Source organism: Cervus canadensis, chromosome 26 (genome assembly GCF_019320065.1).
Source record: "Cervus canadensis isolate Bull #8, Minnesota chromosome 26, ASM1932006v1, whole genome shotgun sequence".
In the NCBI taxonomy this organism is placed as follows: Eukaryota; Metazoa; Chordata; class Mammalia; order Artiodactyla; family Cervidae; genus Cervus; species Cervus canadensis.
The window spans coordinates 1,199,205-1,226,852 of NC_057411.1; the positions used below are offsets into that span (position 1 = coordinate 1,199,205).

At 41.8% G+C, this 27,648-nt stretch overlaps 2 protein-coding genes and 1 pseudogene across 3 annotated transcripts in view; all 3 read right to left on the reverse strand.

Annotated features, from left to right (window-relative positions):
• LRRC66 (leucine rich repeat containing 66) overlaps window positions 1-3,477 on the reverse strand; it is a 36,286-nt gene extending 32,809 nt beyond the window's left edge. Inside the window, exon 1 of one of the 2 annotated variants that reach the window (XM_043447952.1) lies at window positions 404-3,477. The gene's annotated coding sequence lies outside the window, so the exon portion shown is untranslated. The remainder of the gene's footprint in view (window positions 1-403) is intronic. The other variant, XM_043447953.1, reaches the window with a different exon arrangement.
• A 31-nt stretch (window positions 3,478-3,508) lies between these two features.
• Window positions 3,509-27,151, reverse strand: SGCB (sarcoglycan beta). Its single transcript, XM_043447955.1, has 6 exons — window positions 27,084-27,151; window positions 18,582-18,791; window positions 10,105-10,290; window positions 9,184-9,375; window positions 8,718-8,849; window positions 3,509-4,375 (listed from the first exon to the last, which is right to left on the reverse strand). The coding sequence occupies exons 1-6, from the start codon at window positions 27,114-27,116 to the stop codon at window positions 4,172-4,174; spliced, it is 957 nt and encodes a 318-aa protein (XP_043303890.1). The 5' UTR covers window positions 27,117-27,151; the 3' UTR covers window positions 3,509-4,171.
• LOC122428144 lies at window positions 14,345-18,719 on the reverse strand (annotated as a pseudogene).
• Window positions 27,152-27,648: the final 497 nt, after the last annotated feature.

Below are 27,648 nucleotides of genomic sequence, written 5' to 3' on the forward strand. Positions count from 1 at the left end.
CGTATGGCAGAAACCAACACATTGTCAAGCAATTATCCTCCAATTAAAAATAAATTCAAAAGACTTTATATCTATACATATATACACTAAAACAAACTTATATGTTAGGTAAGGAACATCTGAGAACTCCAGAAATATTTTCTGAGGCTATTGGAGACAATTAGGTGAAATGTAAATCTATAAATGGACAGATTCAAGCTGAAGTTATGAGGAAGCAGTTAGAAATGTGGGGTGTGTCACTGAGAGAGGTAAGGAGAAAGCAGTAGGAAAACCAGAAAGTAGAAAGGAAATGAGTCCGTTCCTACATGAAAGAGAAGTCACCACAATTAGAAGAAAAAGGCACAAGAGGCTAGTCTTGCCAAGATGGAGAAAGCACATCGCAGGAACAGTTTCGTGGGCATACCTCTGATCCTCAGGGACTTTTTCCAGTGGGTCTCTCTGAATCACACCAGGTGAGGATTTTAGACCTGAGCCTCTGAGGCTCCACCCATCGGCCCTGGAGCCTGCCCTCTGGCAAACCTTTAACCCTTTCTTATCTAAGCTCTGGCCTCTTGCAGAGAGGACAGACCATTGTGCACATTCCCGTGGGATGCTGGGGAAAAGCCACCAGAAAGAGAGGCCTTCTGCAGTGCAGAGGGCAGGACCTTCCAGATGGGCTGTACAACCTCTCACTCTGAGCTCTAGGGTTCCAGAGAGATGACATAAACACTGGTGGTGCCCAATTCTCAAGCTATTCAACACGTTTACAGGAGTGAGTAGAAACCTGCCAATATTTTAACAATAAAAAGATCAACAGCAAACAATTTTACAGAATCTTTATTGTAAACAGAGGTCATTAATAGTTATTACAAACTGACTCAACTGAAAGTCAAATTAGTAACTCAGATTTATGTTTATTTTTGAACGGCATAATCTGTAATCTTTGCCCCCTCAATGCTTTGAAAAAAGGTTACTAAAATTATCAGTATTTCAATGGTCTCTCTTTTTTTGTCAAGTTTAGCACCGTAACATCCTCATTCTTTTAAAGAACTCACTCAAAACTAGGTAGAACTTTCACTGTTCATTCAAAACTATCATACACCATTTGTTTTTTTAATAATGCAAAAAGAACACAAGTACACGTTAAAATATTACAGACAACACATAGACAGTCCCTACTGTGCGTTGTTTTGCATTCTTCCCACCTGCCCATTAGACAGCCTCTAAAATACCTTGCTTTCATTTCATTTGTCCCCCTTGTCATTGTCATCTACCTCTAAAGGAGCGTAGTTATTTAAACAAGCGTGGGTCTGTCCCATTTTCCTGGGATCCTGTCTTTGATTTCTACTCACCCCAGATCTGTTGCCTATCGAATCAGTGTTTGGTGGAAGGGAATAATCAGCAGAAGAGGCAAAGTTAAAAATTCAGTTTATAGAAAAATACCATCTGATGGTGAGAATGAGTAGTTGAGGCTTTACTGTTACGCAAAATGGATGGTTTGTTTTTGTTCTGCTTCCCAGGGAATTTTCCAGGTCTATGTTTCAATGAAGAAGCAAAAGCTACCTGTAAAGTGTCCTAAAATACTATACCTGTTACCTTAACATCAGTTCTATAAAAACATCAAAATATTCTCTCATGTCCAAAGCACTTTATGGAAATGTATAAAAAACAAGTTATTTCTCAGAGAAGTAAAAATAGATTGTTTCATGAATTACATTCAATAAATAATACTTTGTAACATAGTGCTTTGTGGTTTTTGTAAAAATATTTATCTAAACAAAACTCCAAAGCAAATCTAAATAAAGTAGACATGTAATGAATGTAAAATTTACAAATATACTGAGCAGCTGAATGTAAATTCCAATGGACTTTTTCTGAATATCATTCAGATATTAAGTGAAACTGAATAATATTCATATGGGTTTTGAATATCACTACAACTAACAATACCCAGAGGTCATAAATTTCACTTCCTCTCTTTTTTCTTCACTTAAAAACTGTACTCAGTAATAGGTAAGTTAGTCTCTACTGTTTTTTGGTTTGGTTTTTCTATCAGAAAGACTGTGACAATACTGAATGCAAATTATTTTTTGTATTGATTTTCTCATCTCTATAGTTCAAAGTGTCAAGGACAGAATACTTTTATATTTAAATGCAAAATGGGGTTTATGGTTTATCTCTGCTGCCTACTTTATGGCACACGACTTTGAAGTCTCTCTTCCTGATGTTGCATGTGTGTTAATACCACCAGAATTCCTTTTAAGTCTAATATAAAACACATTAAAAATCAACAGGCTTGAGGGTTGTAAATCATTACGATGGGTGCTGACGTTAGAAGCAAAGATCAATTCTCATCTTACATAAAAATTACTCATATTACTTCCTTCATTAGTGCCCTTTAGTCCAGCGCTTCCTGACTCCTCTCAAGGTCTGGCACATATTTAAAAGGTTAATCTGTCTGGCTTGCTGGGGTAAACTCTCCAGCTATCTCTGGCCAGCAGGGCTCGCCTGGGACATGACCTCCCCGTCTCCCACTGTGCCACCCCGAAGGCTGAGGTATACATATCTTGGCAACCCCTTTACTCATTCAGGCACCCCAGTTGGGGAATGGGGGTAACCCACAACTATGACCTCTCTATAGCATAATATTTTGTAATTGGCTTAAGAAACTTTAAAATCTGACATTGACTGGTCAGTTATGTGACATGAGATTGATTTTCTTTTATCTAGAGTAGCACAACTGTTTTGATTCTTATCTGCACAGGTAAATCTGAATTAGCCTCTGTTTATCTTTCTAGAGTTTTAAACACCTAAAAATCCAGTACAGATATTGATAAAAAGAATGTGGTATTTAGAAACAGGTCCATCTAGGTTTGAATCACATCTGAATTCCAATCCCAACTCTGTTCTTTCCTCAGGCAAGTTTCTTAACTTCTCTAACCCTCAGTTTCCTAAATGGGTAAACCGGGGTAACATCTGCTTATAGAGTTTGTAGTGAGAACTAGACATTACATGTGCAATGCCTAAGACAATGCCTAGCAGTGTAAGATGCTCAATAAATGACAGCTATCAGCATTTCCTAGATAAAGCTGAGATAGTGCTTTCATTTCTACCACATTGCGAACACAGTATTTAACGAGTAAATCAACATTTAATGAGTGAACATTCTCTTAGAGTACTTTCTTCCTAGTGCAAAACTAAGAAACCATCAGTTCAGTTCAGTTCAGTCACTCAGTCGTGTCCAACTCTTTGTGACCCCATGGACTGCAGCACGCCACTGTCCATCACCAACTCCCGGAGTTTACTCAAACTCATGTCCGTTGAGTTGGTGATGCCATCCAACCATCTCATCCTCTGTCGTCCCGTTCTCCTCCTGCCCTCAATCATTCCCAGCATCAGGGTCTATTCAAATGAGTCAGCTCTTCGCATCAGGTGGCCAAAGCATTGGAGTTTCAGCTTCAACATCAGTCCTTCCAATGAATACTCAGACTGATTTCCTTTAGGATGGACTGGTTGGATCTCCTTGCAGTCCAAGGGACTCTCAAGAGTCTTCTCCAACACCACAGTTCAAAACCATCAATTCTTCAGTGCTCAGCTTTCTTTATGGTCCAACTCTCACACCCGTACATGACTACTGGAAAAACCATAGCTGTGACAATACGGACCTTTAGTTCCTTACTATCTCCCACATGTGAAGCTTTTGAGTGACCTCACTTGTTTGCGAGAATATAGTTGAAAGTAATGCACTAAAAATCTGTCTTTCTTCTTAGAAGCCTAAGGACAGAACATGTAACATTTATTGATGGTGTACCTTTAAATATCTTAACTGGGTCTAACCCCATTAGTTACCAAAAGTTACTTATAGTGAGTCTACAGTTGCTTCATCCCTTTATCCTTTAGACAGGAACAGTGGCATTTTAAAAATACTTCTTTAAAGACTAATTTTGATTATATTCACTTCTCTCAATAATTTTAGAGAACCGTAAATTGAAGATCAGTGCAACTCAATGAAATGTATTAGAATTTAGGCTCTCTGAGACTATTTTAAACATGGAGACTACAAAATAGATGCAGCAGTGCACTGCAGATTAAATAAATGAGTTATCACAAACTCTGTAAAAACATGATATGCATGCCTAGTCTTAAAAAAATAAGTCACAATATGAATCTATTGATGTCCTCTTGGGTTCTTCTAGTACGGGTCTCCACAGGGGTTGTCTGAGGTCTGGCAGCCCATGTTCTGACCTGTCACCTGCACTCTGAAGAGCGTTCCGTCGGCACACACACAGAGTTTGTAACGCACCCAGTCATCACCACCAAACTGGTCTCCGCTGGAGGAACTTGGGAGGCGAGTTGTGTTGACCATCACAGTGCCATTCAGGATGATGCTATTTTCCTATCAGGAGAAAAATCATACGGTTTATTTATCCACACAAGAAGGGACAGAACAAAGATAATAAACAAAACTCACTGGAATATGAGCAAGAATAGAAGGTGGTAAGACAGAGTAAAGTCATGACCAAAATAACAACCAAAAAAAATCCACAAACCAATCAAAATTTGACTAGTGACCTCTCAGTAACTGTTCATAAGGTGTATTTATACACTTAACACAATTTATTCTCAGCTAAAAATTATATCAAAATTCCTAAGTGCACATAAGACTGACACTGATCAAGTCTTAGATCATTTTCACTTGCTACTACTTAAAGAGTTTTAACCAAGTGTCTGACTGATATGTTTCTGACAATGAACAGAAAAACTAGAAAACTTTTTTCTCCTAGAGAAAAGTAATTTTAATTTCCGATTATTTTTGGTAACACTATAAATGAAGATTCAAGCCATATAATTTTGAAGACCAGATGCTCAAAGAAAACTGCCTGGAAGTTCTTCTCTTCAAGCCCACTGTCCCAGGAGCACTATGATATTGCAGACTTGCTCTTTTTTGGAACTCCTCTCTCCCCTTTCTTCCCTTTTCTTCTTTTCCTTCATTCAGTGATTAATTTTTAAATGTCTTCTATGTGTCAGATACTATTCTTGGTGTTGAGTACACAGCAGTCAACAGACAGGCAAAGTTCAAGTCCTCATACATTGATGTTTTACTGGGGAGGGGCAGACAATAAACATCTTAAGAAGTAAAACAAACATCATCTGAGAAGAGCAAGTCAGGATAAGTAGAGAGAGAGTGACCAGGTGGGGTTCTACTGTACAGCGGAAGGTCAGGGAAGGTCTGATGGAAACTGGGTGACATGAGGGAGCAGGGCATGTGGGTGACTGGGCAAAGGAAAGAATAATATGCACGTGTGACTTGTGTTCCAGAAACAGACAGGAGGCCAGTGTGGCTGAAGGAGAAGGTGAGTCAGAAATAACCAGGGGCCAGACACATGGGGCCAGGGAATGGACTTTGGATTTTATTCCGAATCAGATGGGAAGACATTGGGAGGGTTCTGACTGGAGAAGTGACATGATCTTTTAAAAAGGATTTCTTTGGCTGTTTTTATAGAGAACAGCATACAGGGGTGAGAGAGGAGGCTGTTTCGGCAGTGCAGGCAGGAAATGACGGTGGTCTGCACCATGGTGGTCATGCTGGTGGAGATGGCGCGCATCAGCCAGGCTCTGCACATCTTCTGAAGGTGCAGCCTGAAGGCTCCGCTGACGAACCAAGGGGCGGCATTTAACAAGCTGGGAACACTGGGAGAAATACATGTTTGGGGAGGGAGGAAGGATATGCAGGCTTTTAGACTTGTTGTGTTTGAGATGCCTCATAGATACTGAAGTGGAGAGGTAAGAAGGCAGTTGGATATATGAATCTTAGTTCAGGGGAGAAAGAAGTTCCAAAGTTGAGAGTCATCAGCTTATGGAGGGTGCTTAAAGCAATGAGAGAAAGTTGATTATGAAGTGATGGAAATGGTTAATTGACTATGTTAGTGATGTTGCTGTTGTCCAATCATGTCCGACTCTTTGCGACCCCATGAACTGCAGCACGCCAGGCCTCCCTGTCCATCACCAGCTCCCGGAGTTTACCCAAACTCATGTCCATCGAGTCGGTGATGCCATCCAACCATCTCATCCTCTGTTGTCCCCTGCTCCTCCTGCCCTCAATCTTTCCCAGTATAGGGTCTTTTCAAATGAGTCAGTTCTTCGCATCAGGTGACCAAAGTATTAGAGTTTCAGCTTCAACATCAGTCCTTCCAATGAATATTCAGGACTGATTTCCTCTAGGATGGACTGGTTGGATCTCCTTGCAGTCCAAGGGACTATCAAAAGTCTTCTCCAACACCACAGTTCAAAAGCATCAATTCTTTGGCACTCAGCTTTCTTTATAGTCCAGCTCTCACATCCATACATGACTACTGGGAAAACCATAGCTTTGACTAGACGGACCTTTGTTGACAAAGTAATGTCTCTTCTCTTTAAAATGCTATCTAGGCTGGTCATAACTTTCCTTCCGAGGAGCAAGCGTCTTTTAATTTCATGGCTGCAGTCACCATCTGCAGTAATTTTGAAGCCCCCCAAAATAAAGTCTGACACTGTTTCCACTGTTTCCCCATCTATTTGCCATAAAGTGATAAGACCAGATGCCATGACCTTAGTTTTCTGAATGTTGAGCTTTAAGCCAACTTTTTCACTCTCTTCTTTCACTTTCATCAAGATTTAGTTCTTCTTCGCTTTCTTCCATAAGGGTAGTGTTATCTGCATAGCTGAGGTTATTGATATTTCTCCCGGCAATCTTGATTCCAGCTTGTGCTTCATCCAGCCCAGCGTTTCTCATGATGTACTCTGCATATAAATTAAATAAGCAGGGTGACAATATACAGCCTTGACATACTCCTTTTCTTATTTGGAACCAGTCTGTTGTTCCATGTCCAGTTCTAACTGTTGCTTCCTGACCTGCATACAGATTTCTCAGGAGGCAGGTCAGGTGGTCTGGTATTCCCATCTCTTTCAGAGATAGTACATGGAATTGAGATAGTACATGGAATTTTCACATTTTGTTCCAATGCTGCCATCTTGTGGTCATGTAATTTTACTTTCTTTAAATTTGTAAAGCAGTTTTTTAATGGGAAGTATAGTTAACTTACAATATTGTATTAGTTTTAGGTGTACAGCAAGGAGATTCAGTCATACATATGTTTTTTGGGTTATCTTCCATTATAAGTTATGACAAGATTTTGAATATAGTTCTCTGTGCCATATAGTAAATCCTTGTTATCTATTTTATGTATAGTAATTTGTATCTGTTAATCCCATACTCCTAATTTCTCTCTCCCTGCCTCCCTTTCCCCTTTGGTAACCATGTTTGTTTTCAATGTCCATGAGTCAGTTTCTAGTTTGTATATAGATTCATTTGTATTATTTCTTAGATTACACATATAAGTGATATCATATTTATCTTAGCACTTTTTAAAAAAAAAAGGCAGTTTAATTGATAAGATTCTTCCTAATGATTAGCCACACACTTAAAAACCAACCTCTGATATTAGCTGAAAGATAAAGCTAATTATCTTTTCAATACTGGCTTCTTTTTCTTTAAGTGTGGAGATATTGGGGGGGGGGATGTGTGTGTGTCTGTGTGTGTATTTCAAAGTATGTCACAGTAACAACAGGTAGAATTTTCAAGTAGAAAACATTAAAAGATTTAGGTAATTTGCTAACGGCTGTAAACCAATCAGTCACATCTCTCGCTTCTCTGAGTTTCCGATGTGGAGAAGAACAGCCCCTGGGACACTATCACTCTCTCAGAAGGATGGCTTCCTTCTACGGGGTACACAAAGAGGACTCAGCACTGATACTGAGTTTCTGATAAGAACCACATTTTACGTTCATAGTTACTATTTAGAGACTGGAACATGTTCTTCAGAGGAAAAAGATATTTATGAAAGTGAAAAACCTAATTTTTAAAAGTTTTTTCCTTCAAGAGCTATGATTACATTTTTTAAAAGGAAAGAACTATTTTGTAAGTCCTAGGTTTAAGTTCATCTTTGTTATTTAATGCTTGATAAATTTAATTAGCTTTAGTTGGATAGCATAGAGCAGGTGCCCAAAAGACATTCTGAATATTGACCAGAATTATGAAACAGGTAGAATGTTTTTGGACTTATGGCTCCCTTACATGAAGTATGTTACCTATTAAAGTTCAGATATAATCTGTGAGGCACAAAGGAAACTGCTTTTCAACAGGTATAATAAAGGCAAAATCTTTTTCCTTTACAATTAAATACCAGATGTATAAATAAAAACACATTTTATATATTGACTAATTGATTTATACATCACTGGATACAAAACCCAGGAAGGGATATGAAAAATCTTTAACTGATAAAACCCCATCAACTTCACGGCATGGATAGTTATTTTGATATTCTTTAAGAAGGTTTTTTTGGTTTGCATGCCTTTTAAAATAATATAGGCATCATTATGCAAAAAAATATTTTTAGAAAATAACAGGCAAGCAGAAATAAAATAAAAATCATCTGTTACCCTGCTGCCCATAACCAACCATTGTTGACATTTTGGCATAACCTTCCAGGTTTTTATAACATACATGTAATCTGAAAAATAAAAATGAGGTATTTCACACATTGTTTTACAACTTACTTCCACTTCATAATCTATTGTGAACATCTTTCCATGTCAAAAAATACAAATACACTATCATTTTTCATAACTATACTTTCCAAATGTGGGTTTATGTACCCAAGAATCTAGCAATTCACTTAAATTAAAAAAATACTCACAGCCTTTAACTCCATATTACCACCCATGTGGAATTCAATGGTTTTGCCCATAATGAATACTCCTTCATTTCCACGGACAATAGCACGCCCATCAACTTTTATATTTAAGTCACTAGTAGCATTGCTGGTAATCTGAAAATCAAAAAAAAAAAAAAAAACTAGTGATGAAGAATTTCTAAATTAAAGTGAGAATTATTATTAGAGATAGAAGAGTAGAAGTTTCAATGAAAAAATATGAAAGGCAAGTGTTTTCATTCACATTTTATAGATGTAGAGATAAAGAGAGATGATTTGATAATGATCACACAAACCAGTTGATGACAAATGTAGAACTAATCTTTTCCACTGTTTTGGAGTTAATTATTTCACAGCACTGTATCAGTAAAACTGCCTCCCCCTCAAACACACTTTGTAACTCTAGACAGTAATTCTCTTCCATTAATAAAGCAAAGAAAATAAACCATACCCGTTCAGTAGATGCTTTTTGAACATTCAGACTTTTCACTCCACTTGGCAAATGAAACTCATGAGTTTCATAGTCTGTGCTGAATAAGATATTTTGAGTCCTTGGGTCGAAAAACTGCATGCCAATGTCACTTGTAATAGAAGTTTTGTTCTTTTCTACACTGAGCTTTGTTGTCCCTTGCTGAAAAACAATCTTCAGAAAAACACTTCATCATGAATATGTTTTTGAAAAAGGCTGCATCCAAAATTCATCAAGAGCATCATCAAAAACTCTACAATAACAGACTTTTAACTTCAAGTAATTTTCACTGCCTCTTTCTGACTCCCCCCACCCACTCGGGAGAAGAGCTCTTTAAAGTGAGGGCTGACATGCTTATACACTGTAACGGTTGGCAGAAAGCAGATGGCAGCCGAGCACAGGGACCCAGAGCTAAGACGGGCGTGGCAGTGAGGATGCTTCCTTCAGGCTCTGGTCAGCTATACTGGCCACTCGGCAGGGGCTGCCCCTGACTAGGACGTATTCCCTACCAGACTCCCAGAGAGCAGCGGTTATTCCAACCTGGGAAGGTGATGTTTTTTAAATTTATTTTTAACTGGAGGATAACTGCTTTACAATGTCATACTGGACACAGTGGGGGAAGGCGACAGTGGGATGAAGATGCTTTTTAAAATGGTTTCTTCATGTGGAGGAGAAAAGAATAACTATGCATTCTTACAGTACTTACATCTATCCCAGAAAATGTTACCATGACACAAAACATAGAATATTAAGAAAATACCGAATATTAATAGATTAGAAGGCCAATATTATCAAATATAATTATGAATTTTCTCTAAAGGAAAATATCCATTTCAAACAATCAACTTGAGGTTTTTACAAAGAATTTTTCTCTAATGTTTCTCAAATAATATGGTTACTTACAGGCTGATTGTTGCCAGTGATGACTAAATTTTCGTTTCGTCTTCCTCCTACTGTGCTCTTATAGAGAGGATGTATAACTCCCATGTCAGATACTTGTTTAAATCGAAGCAGACCACTTTCATGAAACTCCATGCTATCACAGCCATTTGGTCCGATGCGAATCACGGCCCAGATAACAAGTGTTATCTAAAAAAGGAATCAAACCCACTGTTGATAGGCAGCATACATTCTTAACACAACTTGAAAGCAAACAGAAAAGGTAGCTGCCAAAGGATTAAACTTCCTAAATAGTTTCATCAGTGACATAAACACATAAACTGGGTTTCCACTCACAAACAAAACCAATTTTATTTTAATCAAGGTATTATATACAAATAACTAAAAGTAAAAAAAAAAAAGGAAGTAGTTTATTTCTTTTACCTCCTCTGTATCTTGTCCACTTTAAGCAATTTTAGCTATTTTTGTCTGGAACTTCTCTCCATATTTCTAAATAATGTGTGTGTTATGTCTTTACTGGTCAATTTTAGATTGTCATCTATTAATCTATTTTAGCAGAGAATTTCACCTCATTTATATTTCTTCTCCCCTAACTCCAGTCCACGTTCCATCCATGTTCAGTACTCTCAGCCATTATGACAATATACATATTATTCACACTAAGCCCAACGCTGTACTATGATGGTGGTTCTTTTCTTGGGCTTTGTGTCTTTCAGAGTTTAATACCTGTCTTTCCCTCATTTGCTTAATTTCTCTGAATATCAGACTAAGTCTTTTCAAGCTCTCCAACATTTCTGTAAAATGTCTCTCAATAAAATGTTCCACAAGTCCAAACCTCCCAGAAAATGTGTTAGTTCTGTTTTCCTCTCCCGGGAACTCTTTCTGGCCCCCTCATCTTCTGCCTGAAGCCTGTCCTTGCCCTGTGGGTCCGCCTCACGGCTGCCACCCTGCGCTCTCCCTTCACTTTCACGCTACGCCCTCCGTCTGCTTTCCCGGCGTGGGTGTTTCCTGCATCCTCGTCTTCAGCCTTCCTGGTGTAGCGCCTGCTTTCAATGAAGCGGGCTCCTGTGGCTTCCTTAGGAAGAATGTATGGAAAGTAAATAGTTTTTGAGCATGGCTAAGAAAATGTCTATAATCTTTCACATTTGATTGACAGTTTAGCTTGACACACATTCCTAGATTCGAAATTATTTTCTGTCTGAATGTTAAAGCCCTTGCTTTCCTGCCTGCTAGTTTCCCGCACTGCCTTTGAAAGGCCTGATGCCACTCTGATTTTGTGTTCTTTATACATAATCTTTCAAAAAACTTCTCTCAAAGATTTTAGGATCTTCTCTTTATTCCGGTCTCCTTAATTTTAACAGTGATAGCTTTGGTGTGAGTTTTTTTAGGCATATGCTGGACCCAGAATGGGCTTCCCGGGTGGCACTAGTGGTAAGGTACCTGCCTACCAACGCAGGAGACTTCCATCTCTGGGGGGGGAATCCCCTGGAGTAGGAAACAGCAACCCCCTCCAGTGCCGTTGTCTGGAGAATCCCACGGACAGAGGGGCCTGGCAGCCTATGGTCCATAGCGCTGCAAAGACTCAGGTACGACTGAAGTGACCTAACACACACACACGGACCCAGAATGGTAGTTTTCAAATTTTCTTTATTTATTTGATAACATTCTCCCTAGTGTGTTCTCTCCTCTTTCTAAAACTCCTATTAACAGCAGTTCACGGATTAATTCTTTAATTTTGTTGAATTTCGTGGAAGTTTCTTTTTTCTTCCAATATCTATGTATCTATCTACCTACCTATCTATCCATTCATCTACCCAACCATGTGTGTGTATTTCCATGAGTTTTTCATATTCTTGACTTATTTTTTAATGGCATGGTATCCTTGTTTAATGGACACAATATCCTCTTACTTCTCTGAAGATAATGATTTTAGTGTTTTTATTTTTTTAAAAAATTAGTTTGCAATACTGTGATGGTTTGTGCCATACATCGACATGAATCAGCCACGGGTGCACATATGTCCCCCCATCCTGAATCCCCCACTTACCTCCCTCCCGACCCCACCCCCTGGGTTGTCCCAGAGCACAGGCTGTGAGTGCCCTGTCTCATGCATCGAACCTGCACTGGTCGTCTATTTTACATACGGTAATATACACGTTTCAATGCTACTCTCTCAAATCGTCCCACCCTCGCCTCCTCCCACAGGGTCCAAAAGCCTGTTCTTCACATCTGTGTCTCTTCTGCTGCCTTGCACACAGGACCATTGTTACTGTCTTTCTAAATTCCATACATATGTGTTAATATACAGCATTGCTATTTCTCTTTCTGATGTACTTCGCTCTGTATAACAGGCTCCAGTTTCATCCACCTCGTTAGAACTGACACAAATGTGCTCCTTTTTATAGCTGAGTAATATTCCATTGTGTATAAGTAAGTAAATGAAAGTCACTCAGTTGTGTGCAACTCTTTGTGACCCCATGGAGTATACTATACAGTCCATGGAATTCTCCAGGCCAGAATACAGGAGTGGGTAGCCTTTCCCTTCTCCAGGGGATCTTCCCAACCCAGGGATCAAACCCAGGTCTCCCACATTGCAGGTGGATTCTTTACCAGCTGAGCCACAAGGGAAGCCCAAGAATACTGGAGTGGGCAGCCTATCCCTTCTCCAGTGGATCTTCCCAACCCAGGAATCAAACTGGGGTCTCCTGCATTACAGGTGGATTCTTTACCAACTGAGCTATCAGGGAAGCCCTGATACTGTGTATATGTACCACAACCTCCTTATTCATTCGTCTGCTGGCGAACATCTAAGTTTACTGTCATTTGCTACCTTTTCTCTATTTCCCTGAATTCCTACTTTCTCCGTGGTTTGGGTGCTTTTGGTTTCAAGCATTTCTCAATTCTGGGACCTTTCCATAAAAGTTTACTGATCCCTGTGGCTCTGTGTTCATATCTAACACAGAGGTTATAAAAAGTTCATGGAAAGGTCTGTGTGGGGTGGGGCCAGTGACTGACAGGCCTCACAGTAGGGGGTTTAGGTAGCTTTTTCACGGGGACCTGCCAAGCGTCAGCATATTCAGATCTTGCCCAGAGAATGCAAGCCTGGTGCAGGGAGCTGGAGGTGGGGGATGAGGATAAGGGAGCCTCAGGGCTCAGGGTGCAGGACTCTCCTGCTTTCCTGTGGAAACCCATGCCTACCCTCAGGCAGAAACAATCCCGTTTGGTTCAGTGCAGGGTGAGGAGGGGCAGCTTCGTGACTGCTGGCTGGAAGGGGAGCGGGGCTGCGGATTGTATGGCTCCTTCTACAGATTTTTCAAAGAAGCTCTCTGTGGTTCCCCTCTCACGCCTGCTTTTCAAGGAACCTGTACTTCCACTTCCTGAGGTTTTTCAGGATTCTGCAAGGCACTTCCACCAATGCCCTCTGCAACCCCCTCCCCAACATGCAGTTTCTCTTCTCTGGTAAGTTGCCATTCCTCATCCTCCTTTTTGTCTTCAAATATTATGATTTAGAATTCTGACTGCCTCCTGCTTTCTTCCAAGATATTTCTGCTTCTTGACATTGTCACCTTAGGTTGAACTTTTTAGAGCAGAAGGGGATGAAAAATGTCTTTTTTTTTGCCATCTTAACCATAACTTTTCAATAAAATAAATTCAGAACATGTGTTCCTAGTAAAGCTACTTACAGTTTCAGCTCGTTTCAATTTAAGTGAAGAATTGGACACAAATGTTTTGGATGTACATAAAATACAAGGACTAACTTAAGAGTGTTAGAAGTAAAGAATACAGTGAAGGGAATCACTTTGGAACTGCTGCATCCATGTTCATGATCGGTGTTAGGGACACCAGTAATCACTCTGAAAACGACTATCCACACACAGGCCAGAGGGTGTCACGCTGAACTCTCAGGTAGTGTCAACCTTGGGTTAAGAGTCTTCATCTTTAAGGGGCTTCATCTTTAAGGTGGTCCAGTGGTTAAGAATGTGCCTTGCAATGCAGGGGACATGAGTTCGATCCCTGGCCAAGGAACTAAGATGCCACGTGTCACCGGGCAACTAAACCCATGTGCCACAACTGAGACCTGACACAGCCAAATAAATGAATAAATAAAGATTCATTTAAAAAGTCTCCTTCTTTAAGAAAGCAATTATCTTTGGAAAGGGTAATATACCAACTCCTCAAACCTTGGTGTAAACTAGTCTACCTCAGGTCCTTTCATTCTTCAACAATAAAGATTCAGGACTGCAAAAGGTAACCTTTTACTGCATCCAAGGTTCACAATTTTTAAGCTGAGGAGGCAAAAGTAAATTTGGGAAAAGTTGAAAGAAAACATGAAGGAGTGTATTTTTATGAGAGATGAAGGCAATAACATCATCTTGGGAAAGGTCTCTTCTGTTGAGTTGATGCTAATCTTTTAAAAGTTAAGCTGTTTAAAGGAAAGAGTCTATAAACATTTTTCTTTCTAAGTAAAATTAGTACACGGTGAGAAATGAAGTACTTCCTGCTGTATCAGGAAACAAGGATGTCACAGTCATCAGCAATTGCAGCCCTTCAGTGTGAGCGGATGAGCCCTAAGGACACTTAGGATGGAGAATACCGGCCATCAGACTGCAACCAACCCCTGTGGTGAGCTCCAGGGACGCTCAGGATGTGGAAAACACAGGACACGGGCTCCAGAGAGCTGAAAGGCATGTGAAAGCAATGATTCCATAAACTCAGATTCTTGGATCTTCCCGTGCACAGAAAGTGATAAATTCTTTAACCTGGGATATCTGGCCATCTTTTGATGTTCAGACTACCTGCCCTTTGTTGCAAAACTTCTATATAACCTGGCTCATCCCCTAACCACCTCAGAGCAGTTCTCTCAGGGTCAGTTGATATGCTGTCTACCAGGTCTGAAGTCCTAAAAATACTTGCAGAATAAAACATAATTCTCAACTTTTAGGTTGTGGCTATTTTTTAAGTTGATGATGGCAATATATTAGCACACTAGGTTTTCATAAAGAAAATATTCATTAAAATTCAGTAAGAGATAAAACATATACAGGCATACTTCATAGATATTGTGGGTTTGGTTCCAGAAAATAGCAATAAAGTGAATATTGTAATAAAGCAAGTCACACAAACTTTTTTGGCTTCCAAGTGCATACAAAACTTAAGGTTACACTATATTGTAGTCTATTAAGCATGCAACAACATTACGTCTAAAAAAACAACTTTCAGGGATCCTGTTGGTACACCTCATAGTCCAGTGGTTAGGACCCAGCACTCTCACTACTGAGGATCTGGGTTTGATCTGTAGTCAGGGAACTAAGATCCTGCAAGCCATGAAGTGAGGTCAAAAAAAATGTACATACCTTAATTAAAAAGTACTTTTTTGCTAAAAAAAAATGCTATCACCTGAGCCTTTAGTGAGTATAAACTCTTGGCTGGTGGAGGGTCTTGCCTTGACATTCATGGCTGCTGACAGATCGGGGTGGTGGTTGCTGAAGGCCTGGGGTGGCTGCAGCAATTTTTAAAAATAAGATGATAATGAAGTTTGCTGCACTGACTCTTCCTTTCATGATTTCTCTGTAGTACACACAGCTGTTTGATAGCATTTTACCTACAGTAGGACTTCTTTCAAAATTGGAGCCAACCCTCTCAAATCCTGCTACTGCTTTTATTATTGTGTGTGTGTGTGTGTGAGTGTGTGTGTGTGTGTGTGTGTTTGTGTGAGTCCTCACAGGCACATTTATTCATGCCCGAGGGCAGCAGCACTGCTACAAGCATACACAACGTCCCGTGTTCCCACAACACAGTCAGACCTACGTCCCACTCAAGTAAAGCTGGTTAATGATGACCACGAGCAGGTGCAGGACTGGAAGCTTTCAAGGCTTTACCTCTTTTATCAGCACTCCTGATTTTATAAATGATGAAGCCATGCCTACCCAAATCTCCAGGTAAATGTGGGTATAGTAGGGCTTCATGGAGATCCAAACATTCTTAACAAGGCTTTGAGGCATCTCTGTGCAGGACCTGCCACTGCTTTATCAACTAAATTTATGTAAAAGTCTAAATCCTTTATTGTCATGTCCATAATCTTCATAGCATCTCCCTCAGGAGGAGATTTCATCTCAAGAAACCACTTCCTTTGCTCATCTGTAAGAAGCAACTCCTTATCCTTTACCAGGGGGATGGTAGTAATTTATCACATCTTCAGGCTCTACTTCTAATTATCTTGATATTTCTACCACGTCTACAGTTACTTGATCCACTGAAGTCTTGAACCCCTGAAAGTCAATCATAAGGACTGCAATCAACTTCTTTCAAACTCCTGTTTATATTGATATTTTGACCTCTTCCCATAAATCCCCACTGTTCTTGATGGCATCTGGAATAATGAATTCTTTCCAAAGGCTTTTCAACTTACTTTGCCCAGATCCATCAGAGGAGTCACTATCTATGGTAGCTGTTATCCTTAAAAAATGTATTTTTTTTAATAAAAAAATGTATTTCCTAATAAGACCTAGAAGTCAAAATTATTGCTTGATCGATGGGCTGCAGACTGGATGTTGCGTTACCAGGCATGAAAACAACACTACATCTACACTACAAATAACACTGTGCATCTCTATCAGAGCTCTCGGGTGACTGATGCATCGTCAGTGAGCAGTAACATTTTGAAAGAAACTTTTTTTTTTTTTTCTGAGCAGCAAATCTAACAGTGGGCTTAAAATATTCAGTAAACTATGTTGTAAACAAGTGTGCACTTATTCAGACGTGGTTGTTCCACTTATAGAGCCCAGACACAGAAGATTTAGCATAATTCTTAGGGTCCTAGGATTTTCCAAATGGCAAATAAGTGCGGGATGCAACTTAGTCACTGGCTATCTCAGCCCCTGACAGGAGAATCAGCCTGTCCTCTGAGGCTTTGAAGCCATGCATTGGCTTCTCCTCTCTAGCTACAAAAGTCTTAGATGGCATCTTCTTCCATATAAGGCTGTTTTGTCTGCACTGATAATTTGTCATTTAGGGAAGTCACCTCCAGTAATGATCTTAGCTAGGTCTTCTGGATAACTAGTTGCAGCTTCTGTATCAGCACAGGTTATTTCACCTTGTACTTTCTTGTGATGGAGAGCCTTTTTTCTTAAACACTATGAACCGACATCCATTAGCTTCAAACCTCTGCAGCTTCCTCACCTCTCTCAGCCTTCATAGAATTAAAGGCTGTTGGTTACTCTGGATTTGGCTTTGACTTAAGGGAGTTTTGTGGCTGGTTTGATCTTCCACCCAGACAAGTAAAACTTTCTGTATCAGCAATAAAACTGTTTTGTTTTCTCACCACTAGTGTGTTCTCTAGAAAAGGAATTAAGTTTTTTGTCATTGTTGTGCCGCACAGCTTGTGAGATCTTCATTTCTTGACCAGGGATTGAACTGGGCACTTTGGCAGTCAAAGGGTCAAATCCTAACCACTGAAACACCAAGGAATTCCCTAGAGCAGGACCTTCAATTGCCTTTAAGGAGCTTTTCTTTGCATTCACAACTTGTCTAAGTGTTTGGCATAAGAGACCGAGCTTTCAGCTAATCTCAGCTTGTCATGTACCTTCCTCACTAAGCTTAGTCATATCTAAATTTTGATTTAAACTGAGAGATACCTGCAACTCCGCCTTTCACTTGAACACTTAAGAGGCCATGGGAATGGCCTCTCAGGGAATGGTTCAGCCAGTAAGGAGTCTGCCTGCAGTGCAGGAGACCCAGGTTAGACCCCTGAGTCGGGAAGGTCTCCTGGAGAAGGAAATGGCAGCCCACTCCAGTACTCTTGCCTGGGAGATCCCATGGACAGAGGAGCCTGACAAGAGTCAGACATGACCGAGTGACTTCACTTCACTTCACTTTGAGTAGAGGGAGAGAAAGAGTGAAAGGGGGAAGGGCTAGAGGATGGAGCCATCAGAATGCAAACAACATTTATCAATTAAATTCACCATCTTTTATGGATGTGGATAGTGGGAACCCCACACAATTACAATGGTAATATTAAAGATCACTGGTCAGAGAATACCATAAGAAATATAATAGTGAGAAAAACTCTGAGATATAGTGAAAATTCCTGAGCTGTGACAAGGAGACTGAAGTGAGCAGATGCTGCTGGAAAAACGGCACTAACAGGCATGCCTGGGACAAGGCTGCCACAAACCTTCACTCTGTAAAACATGCAGTAAAGGCAAAGTACAGTAAAGCTACATGCCAAAAAACAAGTCGTGTCTGACTCCTGGCAACCCCATGGACTGTAGCCCGCCAGGCTCCTCTGTCCATGGAACGCTCCAGGCAAGAATACTGGAGTGGGCTGCCATTTACTTCTCCAGGGGATCTTCCCAACTAAGGGACGGACTAAACCTGGGTCTCCCACACTGCAGGCAGACTCTTTACCATGATTCCACTAAAAAGAGAAGAAAAATTCCTCATGCTAATTAAGAAAACAATACTCCGTGCTAAATACTCACAATTAAATTGATGACAGCCAGGATAAACAGGAGGATAATCACACAGATGGCTAAATTGCCCTTTCTTCCTCTCAGTCCTGTTTTATGGAGGCGATCTTCATCAATTGGAATATAGCCAGCTTTAAAATTACTGTTGTGCTCTTTATTGACATTCCTTCTCTCAACAGCCTTCTCACGCATGGACTTCTTCACAGGACCATTGGAACTTTGCTAAAAACAAAACAGAACACAATGGAGTAGCTATACCTCTATTTTGGATGCATTATTTGTTAGGTGCAAATTCTTAAGGAAAGAAAGCTAAATTGGTTAGTGATACATTTTCTACTAATAAACCTCAAGTCATGTTGCACTGGGGCTTCCTAGGTGATGCTAGTGCCAAAGAACCCACCTGCCAACGCAGGAGACACGGTTTGATCCCTGGGTTGGAAAGATCCTCTGGAGGAGGGCGTGGCAACCCACTCTATCTAGTATTCTTGTCTGGAGAATCCCCACGGACACAGCCTGGTGGGCTACAGTCCAGAGGCTTGCAAAGAGTTGGACAAAACTGAAGTGACTTAGCATGCATGTACACACATGTTGAGTTGCAGGCTCCAAGCGGGGACACAACTGTACTGAGAAGGGTTGTAGATAACAGTCTGATAACAGACTTCCACTTTGAATAGTACTGCTTTGAATAGTCCTACCTGGAATCAAGATTGCCAGGAGAAATATTAATAACCTCAGATATGCAGATGACATCACCCTTATGGCAGAAAGTGAAGAGGAACTAAAAAGCCTCTTGATGAAAGTGAAAGAGGAGAGTGAAAAAGTTGGCTTAAAGCTCAACATTCAGAAAACTAAGATCATGGCATCTGGTCTCATCACTTCATGGGCAGTAGATGGGCAGACAGTGGAAACAGTGGCAGACTTTATTTTCTTGGGCTCCAAAATCACTGCAGATGGTGATTGCTGCCATGAAATTAAAAGACACTTACTCCTTGGAAGGAAGGCTATGACAAACCTAGACAGCATATTAAAAAGCAGAGACATTACTTTGCCAACAAAGATCCGTCTGGTCAAGGCTATGGTTTTTCCAGTGGTCATGTATGGATGTGAGAGTTGGACTGTGAACAAAGCTGAGCACCAAAGAATTGATGCTTTTGAACTGTGGTGTTGGAGAAGACTCTTGAGAGTCCCTTGGACTACAAGGAGATCCAACTAGTCCATCCTAAAGGAGCTCAGTCCTGGGTGTTCATTGGAAGGACTGATGCTGAAGCTGAAACTCCAATACTTTGACTACCTGATGCAAAGAGTTGACTCATTGGAAAAGACTGTGATGCTGGGAGGGATTGGGGGCAGGAGGAGAAGGGGACGACAGAGGATGAGATGGCTGGATGGACTCGATGGACATGAGTTTGAATAAACTCTGGGAACACTGGGGTGCACGTGTCTCTTTCAGATCTGGTTTCCTTGGTCTGTATGCCCAGAAGTGGGATTGCTGGGTCATATGGCAGGTCTATTTCCAATTTTTTAAGAAATCTCCACACTGTTCTCCATAGTGGCTGTACTAGTTTGCATTCCCACCAACAGTGTAAGAGGGTTCCCTTTTCTCCACACCCTCTCCAGCATTTATTGCTTGTAGACTTTTGGATAGCAGCCATCCTGACTGGCGTGTAATGGTACCTCATTGTGGTTTTGATTTGCATTTCTCTGATAATGAGTGATATTGAGCATCTTTTCATGTGTTTGTTAGCCATCTGTATGTCTTCTTTGGAGAAATGTCTGTTTAGTTCTTTGGCCATTTTTTGATTGGGTCATTTATTTTTCTGGAATTGAGCTGCAGGAGTTGCTTGTATATTTTTGAGATTAATCCTTTGTCTGTTGCTTCATTTGCTATTATTTTCTCCCAATCTGAGGGCTGTCTTTTCACCTTACTTATAGTTTCCTTTGTTGTGCAAAAGCTTTTAAGTTTCATTAGGTCCCATTTGTTTATTTTGCTTTTATTTCAATATTCTGGGAGGTGGGTCATAGAGGATCCTGCTGTGATTTATGTTGGAGAGGGTTTTGCCTATGTTCTCCTCTAGGAGTTTTATAGTTTCTGGTCTTACATTTAGATCTTTAATCCATTTTGAGTTTATTTTTGTGTATGCTGTTAGAAAGTGTTGTAGTTTCATTCTTTTACAAGTGGTTGACCAGTTTTCCCAGCACCACTTGTTAAAGAGGTTGTCTTTCTTCCATTGTATATCCTTGCCTCCTTTGTCGAAGATAAGGTGAATGGACGTGAATCTGAGTCTACTCCGGGACTTGGTGAAGGACAGGGAGGCCTGGTGTGCTGCGGTCCATGGGGTCTCGAGAGAGAGAGACACAACTTGGCGGCTGAACAACAACAACAAGGCACTCAATGATGTTTTACTGAAATGAGTGCGTTTGATAATTTTAGATGTCAGAGATTCCTTCAGACTTAATTTCTCTAGATTTTCCCCTACAAACCCACAGCTTGTTCTCTTTGGGATTCTCAGTCATTTTGAAGAGTATAAAGAGAACCTGAGACCAAAAAATTTGAGAACCTCTGACTATGGTTGAATGACATTGTAGGTGATTATTTGGTATATCATGAACATAAAAGGAAGGAGTAGAAATGCTTACTGCCCAACTTTCATATTTTTGAGAGCTTTGAGAAAATTAATTTATTGAATAAGCATTTTTTAAGCTCTTTAGGCTTTAACATTAACCCCATACATAGGAATACAAAAGAAATACAGGACAAGATCCTTATCCTCTGGGTATTACAAACGTGATTTGGGTACACAAAGCTAGTATACACATAGTTAGCAATGCAATAATGTATTCTGTGTGCTCCGATGCCAAGATCACCAGTGCAGACAATACATGCTGTGGAGCTCATGGGAGAAGAGACAGCATGGCTTGGAGGTGTCAGGGAAGCCAGAAGGAGCAGGTGGGTCAGATCTGGCAATGCAGGCCAGATCAAGGTGCAGAGGAGGACAGGCTGTGGAAGTTTGGGGACACCTGTGAACAAAGTCTAGTCTTTACATCTGTTTATTTGCGAGTAACCAGAGGTCTCTGAATATGAACAGTATATGTTTCAGGATGCTAAATGTGTGAGTATTTGCAGGAGACACAGGAAAGAGGAGAATATTAGCAAGTAGGCTGCTGGGATGTTGTCGGAAGGAAGACCCAAGGTATTGAGGGCCTAAAACAGGTGGGATGAAAAAGGAGAGATTAAAAATACACTTCAAGAGAAGAATTAAGTGAATCTGAAGCCACTCACGTTTACTGAATGGTGACTACTTAAACATGGGGAGTGAGGCAGGGGGCTCTTACATACGCTGCTTTTGAGCTGAGTGAGAGACCATCACACGCCTCGAAGGCGATGAGAAGGGTGGACGAGGTGTTAGGTCAGTCAGGACCTGAGATTCGAATTGGAGAGTCTTCAGCTTCAAAGTAAATTAAATCTATGAGACTAATATCGGTCTACTGTAAGAAAACAACATGAAGCAGTGGTCCCCAACCCTTTTTGTGGCACCAGGGATCAGTATCATGGAAGACAATTTTTCCACAGACTGGGGTGTAGGGGGATGGTTTTGGGATGATTCAAGGGCATTACATTTATTGTGCATTTATTTCTATTATTATTCCATCAGCTACACCTCAGATCGTCAGGCATCGGGTCCCGGAAGTCAGGGAACCCTTGTATAGAGCAAAAGAACAAAGAGCCAAGGAAGTACTCTTGGAAAACTTGGTGCAGGAACAATGGAAAATGAGAAATACAAGAAACCTAAGGATGTGCAGCATTGCTGAACTCAATATGGTAAGAATCGCCTCTGTGATTTTCCAACCCTGGGTAGCAAACTGGTAAGTACAAACAGTCCTGAAAAGATGCCAGCAAGTGTACATTTATTTTCATTAAGAGAGAAGACTGTAAGTAAAGAATTATGTACAGTCAGAGGAAAACTGTGCTTGTTCTTGTTGTTAGGGTCTTTCTGTCCCTTCCCTCCAACCATTTGTAGGAAGACTCACATGTTTGATGGCAGAGGGAAACGTGCCAAGAAGGACAAAGATCAGATACCTCAGAGTAGGGCAGAGTAATGAGGGAAATAAGATCCTCCAGGAGACAGGAAAGAAAGTGAATGTACAGGAGAGTCTTAAAGGTGGGCTCCCACTTCATTCAAATGGTTCACACCAGGAAGAGAAACCATTTCTATTTTTCCTCGGGATGTAAAAGGCAAGGACATCTCTCAATAAAGAGCGGACAGGGAAGCTGGAATCTTACTGTGGTTGCAGGGATAGCAGGCTGGTTGAGGGCTTGTGGAAAACAGAAAAAGACAAGGATAATCATTGTGGGTTATGTGGCAAACAAAATTTTTTAAACTCCACCAAGCGGTAAGAGTAAGCGTCTTTTAATTTCATGGCTGCAATCACCATCTGCAGTGATTTTGGAGCCCAAGAAAATAAAGTCTGACACTGTTTCCACTGTTTACCCATCTATTTCCCATGAAGTGATGGGATCGGATGCCATGATCTCAGTTTTCTGAATGTTGAGCTTTAAGCCAACTTTTTCACTCTCCTCTTTCTCTTTCATCAAGAGGCTCTTTAGTTCTTCTTCACTTTCTGCCATAAGGGTGGTGTCATCTGCATAGCTGAGGTTATTGATATTTCTCTTGGCAATCTTGATTCCAGCTTGTACTTCATCCAGCCCAGCGTTTCTCATGATGTACTCTGCATATAAGTTAAATAAGCAGGGTGACAATATACAGCCTTGACATACTCCTTTTCCTATTTGGAACCAGTCTGTTGTTCCATGTCCAGTTCTAACTGATGCTTCCTGACCTGCATACAGGTTTCTCAAGAGGCAGGTCAGGTGGTCTGGTATTCCCATCTCTTTCAGAATTTTCCACAGTTTATTGTGATCCAGACAGTTAAAGGCTTTGACATAGTCAATAAAGCAGAAATAGATGCTCCAAAATCACTGCAGATGGTGACTGCAGCCATGAAATTAAAAGACGCTTACTCCTTGGAAGGAAAGCTATGACAAACCTAGACAGCATATTAAAAAGCAGAGACATTACTCTGTCAACAAAGGTCCATCTAGTCAATGCTATGGTTTTTCCAGTGGTCATGTATGGATGTGAGAGTTGGACTAGAAAGCAAGCTGAGCACCCAAGAATTGATGCTTTTGAACTGTGGTGTTGGAGAAGGCTCTTGAGAGTCCCTTGGACTGCAAGGAGATCCAACCAGTCCATCCTAAAGGAGATCAGTCCTGGGTGTTCATTGGAAGGACTGATGTTGAAGCTGAAACTCCAATACTTTGGCCACCTGATGCGGAGAGCTGACTCGTTTGAAAAGACCCTGATGCTGGGAAAGATTGAGGGCAGGAGGAGAATGGGACGACAAAGGATGAGATGGTTGGATGGCATCACCAACTCAATGGACATGGGTTTGGGTGGACTCCAGGAGCTGGTGAAGAATAGGGAGGCCTGGTGTGCTGCGGTTCATGGGGTCGCAGAGTTGGACACGACCAAGCGACTGAATTGAACTGAAGCGGTAAGAAAGGCTTTGCAGACGATCACTCAATCTATTCAACAGGTTTAACACAAAACAAGTTGCTGAAAAAAGTCGTGTAGGTTGTGTATGCACATGAGGTGCAGAAGCTATGAGGGCGCGTTGTTGTTGCAAACATTTTAGAGTTGAATTTGTATTTTGGTAGTTTTTCGGCCAAAGGAAGTAGAATATCTTAGGGAAAGCGAGCTTGCTTCTAATTTTCACAGATCCAGTATAGAGTTATGACAGTGATGTCAGATGGGCAATTTAGAAGTCTTAGCCAGAGTGTGAATACAGGTCTACATGAGAGACAGGGCAAATCTTACCTTCCTGGGATGAATTATTTACTTTTCTCTGTCAATTCATGCACATCAGTATATTTCATTCTTTGCACTTGCCATTTACAGACGAGTTACTATATGCCAGATGTTCCAGACTACCAAGATGTGCAAGGCACAGCACCTACTTTCAACAAACTTACTTACAGGCCAGCAGAGTAGACAGATGGAGCCACTAGCAATTACAGTTCAACATGGCAAGTGCAGTTGTAAAGCAATGAAACTGAAAGAGTGCATAAGAGGAATACCCTTTGACTCATCAAGTAAGCTCATCAGTTGAAGATTCTTCAAAAAAGCTGGGGCTTCAGTTGGACATTGAAGGACAAACAGAAGTTAGCCACGTAAAGTACAGAGAAAGGCATTCCAGGCAGAGGAAACATCATGAAACTGAGTAGAGGTCATCTTGTACAAACTAACATCGGTAATTTTATATGGATGGTGGAGAAGATGAGTATACGAATGGACAAAATGAGAAATGCGATGTAGTTGTGCTTGCATGCTAAGTCACTTTAGTCGTGTCTGACTCTTTGCAACCCTATGGACTGAACTCCGCCAGGCTCCTCTGTTCATGGGATTCTCCAGGCAAGAATACTGGAGTGGGTTGCCATGCCCTCCTCCAGGGGATCTTCCCCACCCAGGGATTAAACCTGGGTCTTCTGCTTTGCAGGCAGATTCCTTACCACTGAGCCATTGGGAAGCCCCAAGATGTGGTTAGGGATCAACAAATGAGTAGATATAAGTACCACATCAAGAATGAGAGACTCTATTCTGAAGGAAATGGGGATTTAAAATAGGTTAGTGATACAGATTTGCATGATAGCAAAATTAAACCAAAAAGAGTTGAACGGGAATAGATGAGTTTAGAGATGGAGATATCAACAGCAGGTTTCCTTAACAGTTCAAATGAGGGCTTGACTGAATTTTGACACTGCGCATCAAGATTCGGGAGAGGCCTTAAGAGGTAGAACTGAATGGACCTAGTGATTGGATGTGAGTGTGAGTTAGGGGGATCTAATATGACCCCCAAGTAGGGCCTGATACATAATTTGTGGGGTCTAGAGCAAAAAGAAAACGTGAGGTTCTCTGTTCAAGTACCAAGCCTGGGAGAGCAGAGTATTAACCCAGAGGTGGGTCCATTCTGAGCTCCCTTGAGCCAGTCCTGCTCCCAAGTCTGTGGCAAGGTGAACCAACTGAATGAATGGTTGTAGCCCTTTTAATGGTGAGTGTGATGCACCATTCACCATTAAAAATTTCTGAGTTTGGGGTGCCTGTGGAAAATTCAGTTAAATTCCAACTGGAGACATAAATACCTAACTCTGAAGTGGAGAATAAGGGATGGATCAGATTGCCCAGTCTATGTGTAAAGCAAGAATAGAAACTAGGTGGAACTTCAAGAATATCAACAGGTGATGCAGATGAAAAAAGAACCCCCTAAAACAGGTGCTGATAATTCAGGAGGGAAATCACAAAGCAAGGGACAATTTCAATCTCAGCAACTCAAGAAGCTTTGTCTCCTTTCAATTTCACTCATTCCTTTACATTTTATTGTTAGGTCCTGTAGCTTGCCTACCATCTTTAGCTGATTTTTCTGCTTTTATCTGGCAGTTTGACTTTAACTTTGAAGGCAGATGTCATGTCTTTTATTTTTCAGGGCACTCAGCATGACTGTTCCAGTGATATCTACCTACTCTGTCTCTAAAGGCAGTTAATTACTTAAGAAAATCTTTCCAGACAAGATTTTTCTGAAAACAGAATGCTGGCTACTTGGCTCATTTATTTTTTTCAACAATGCTGAAGAATGAGACTTTTCCAAAGAAACTATCCTACCACAGTTTCTTTTTTAAGGAAAATAATAACTAAGGCAGGGGGGAAGCGACTAGCAAAATTATTTTTATTATAACAAATCACTCTAGTAACTACAGGTGTACGTGTGTGTGTGTGTGAGTAAATGTCTGCATAATGTATAGCCTGCTTTTTGGGAAGAAAATAGCCTTTTAAGCTATTCTAAGTTACAAGTTTACAATGCAGATTAGGAAATACTTGATAAAGCATTTATTAAAAATGATTTTAAACCAACTGGGTAGGAGACAGTCTTATACTGACTGGTGACTTAGTCTCCAGAACTAAAGCGGGAGGAGAAACGTGGCTGTCAGCCTAGGGGGACGGCACACATGTGGCCGCAAGCTGATACCCAACAACAGCTGACTGTTTCTTGGCTGGTATCAGCGGAGGCTGGCGGCTCGTTGGCTGGGGCTATTTTTACCCGCATCTTCGCTGGCCACGGAGCAGAACATGTCCCCGGTACGTCCAGGCGGAGGCTCCCGGCTGCCACAACCCCATCCCGGGCCTCCAGGACAGCGCCCCCCCTGACCCCGCCGAGGGACAGCCAGGCCAGGCCGGGAGCCCGCGGCTGGCTACCCCTTATCCGCCCCGGAGCCCCTGCCCGGGGTCCCGCCCGGCCTTCGCCAGCAACCCGGGCTGCGGACAGCTCCTCCCGCCCAGCCCCGCCCCGCGGAGCCCGCCCTCGCGCCCCGGTCCCCGCCTGCCGGTCCTACGGAGGACCTCACCGGCAGGACCCCGGCCTCCCCCGGCCCTCCAGCCCCCGGCTGCGGCGGGGCTCACAGACCTGCTCCGCGGCCGCCGTCGCCGCCGCCGCCATCTTCCCGCGCCGCCGGCTCCGCCGCCCTCCCGGCCGCCTCCGCACTCGCGCGCCTGCGCTTGCGCGCTGGAGGGGCGGGAGGGGCGGGAGGGGGGCCCGCCGCTCCTCGCCCCGCCCCCCATCTCCGACCCCGCCCCGCCCGGGCCGCTGGGGCCAGCTGCGCTGCTCCCGGCGCCCAGGCAGTGGCCTCCGGGAGCGTTTTCTCGCGCACCGGGATTCCGTTCGACCTCGGGCGGCCTCTGGATTCTTCCAAAAGGGCGCCCTCAAAATACAGAGGACTCCTCTCCCTTCCCCTCCATTCCCCAGCAAGGAGTGGGGGGCGGTGCTGGTGCCATACCGAGGGCTCCTTGCTTCACGAGTCGGGGTCTCCCTGGCTGGATGGGAAGGACGCATTTGCAGAGTAATGTGGACGACGGAGGAGGTGGTGACAACGTGGATGGAAGTTAACAAGTTGCTGACAGGCAGCTAAAATCTTGAAAACCGAATGTCCTTAAAGAAGACAGTCACTTCGGGGATGCTTCTTAGTTTTGGC

Coding starts and splice junctions, on each gene's coding strand:
- SGCB (XM_043447955.1), bottom strand. CDS start 27,116: ATGGCGGCGGCGGCGACGGCGGCCGCGGAGCAG. Junction 8,850..9,183: donor AAAAAGCATCTACTGAACGG/GTATGGTTTATT, acceptor TTTGATTTTCAG/ATTACCAGCAATGCTACTAG. Junction 4,376..8,717: donor GTAATATGGAGTTAAAGGCT/GTGAGTATTTTT, acceptor TTCTCCTGATAG/GAAAATAGCATCATCCTGAA.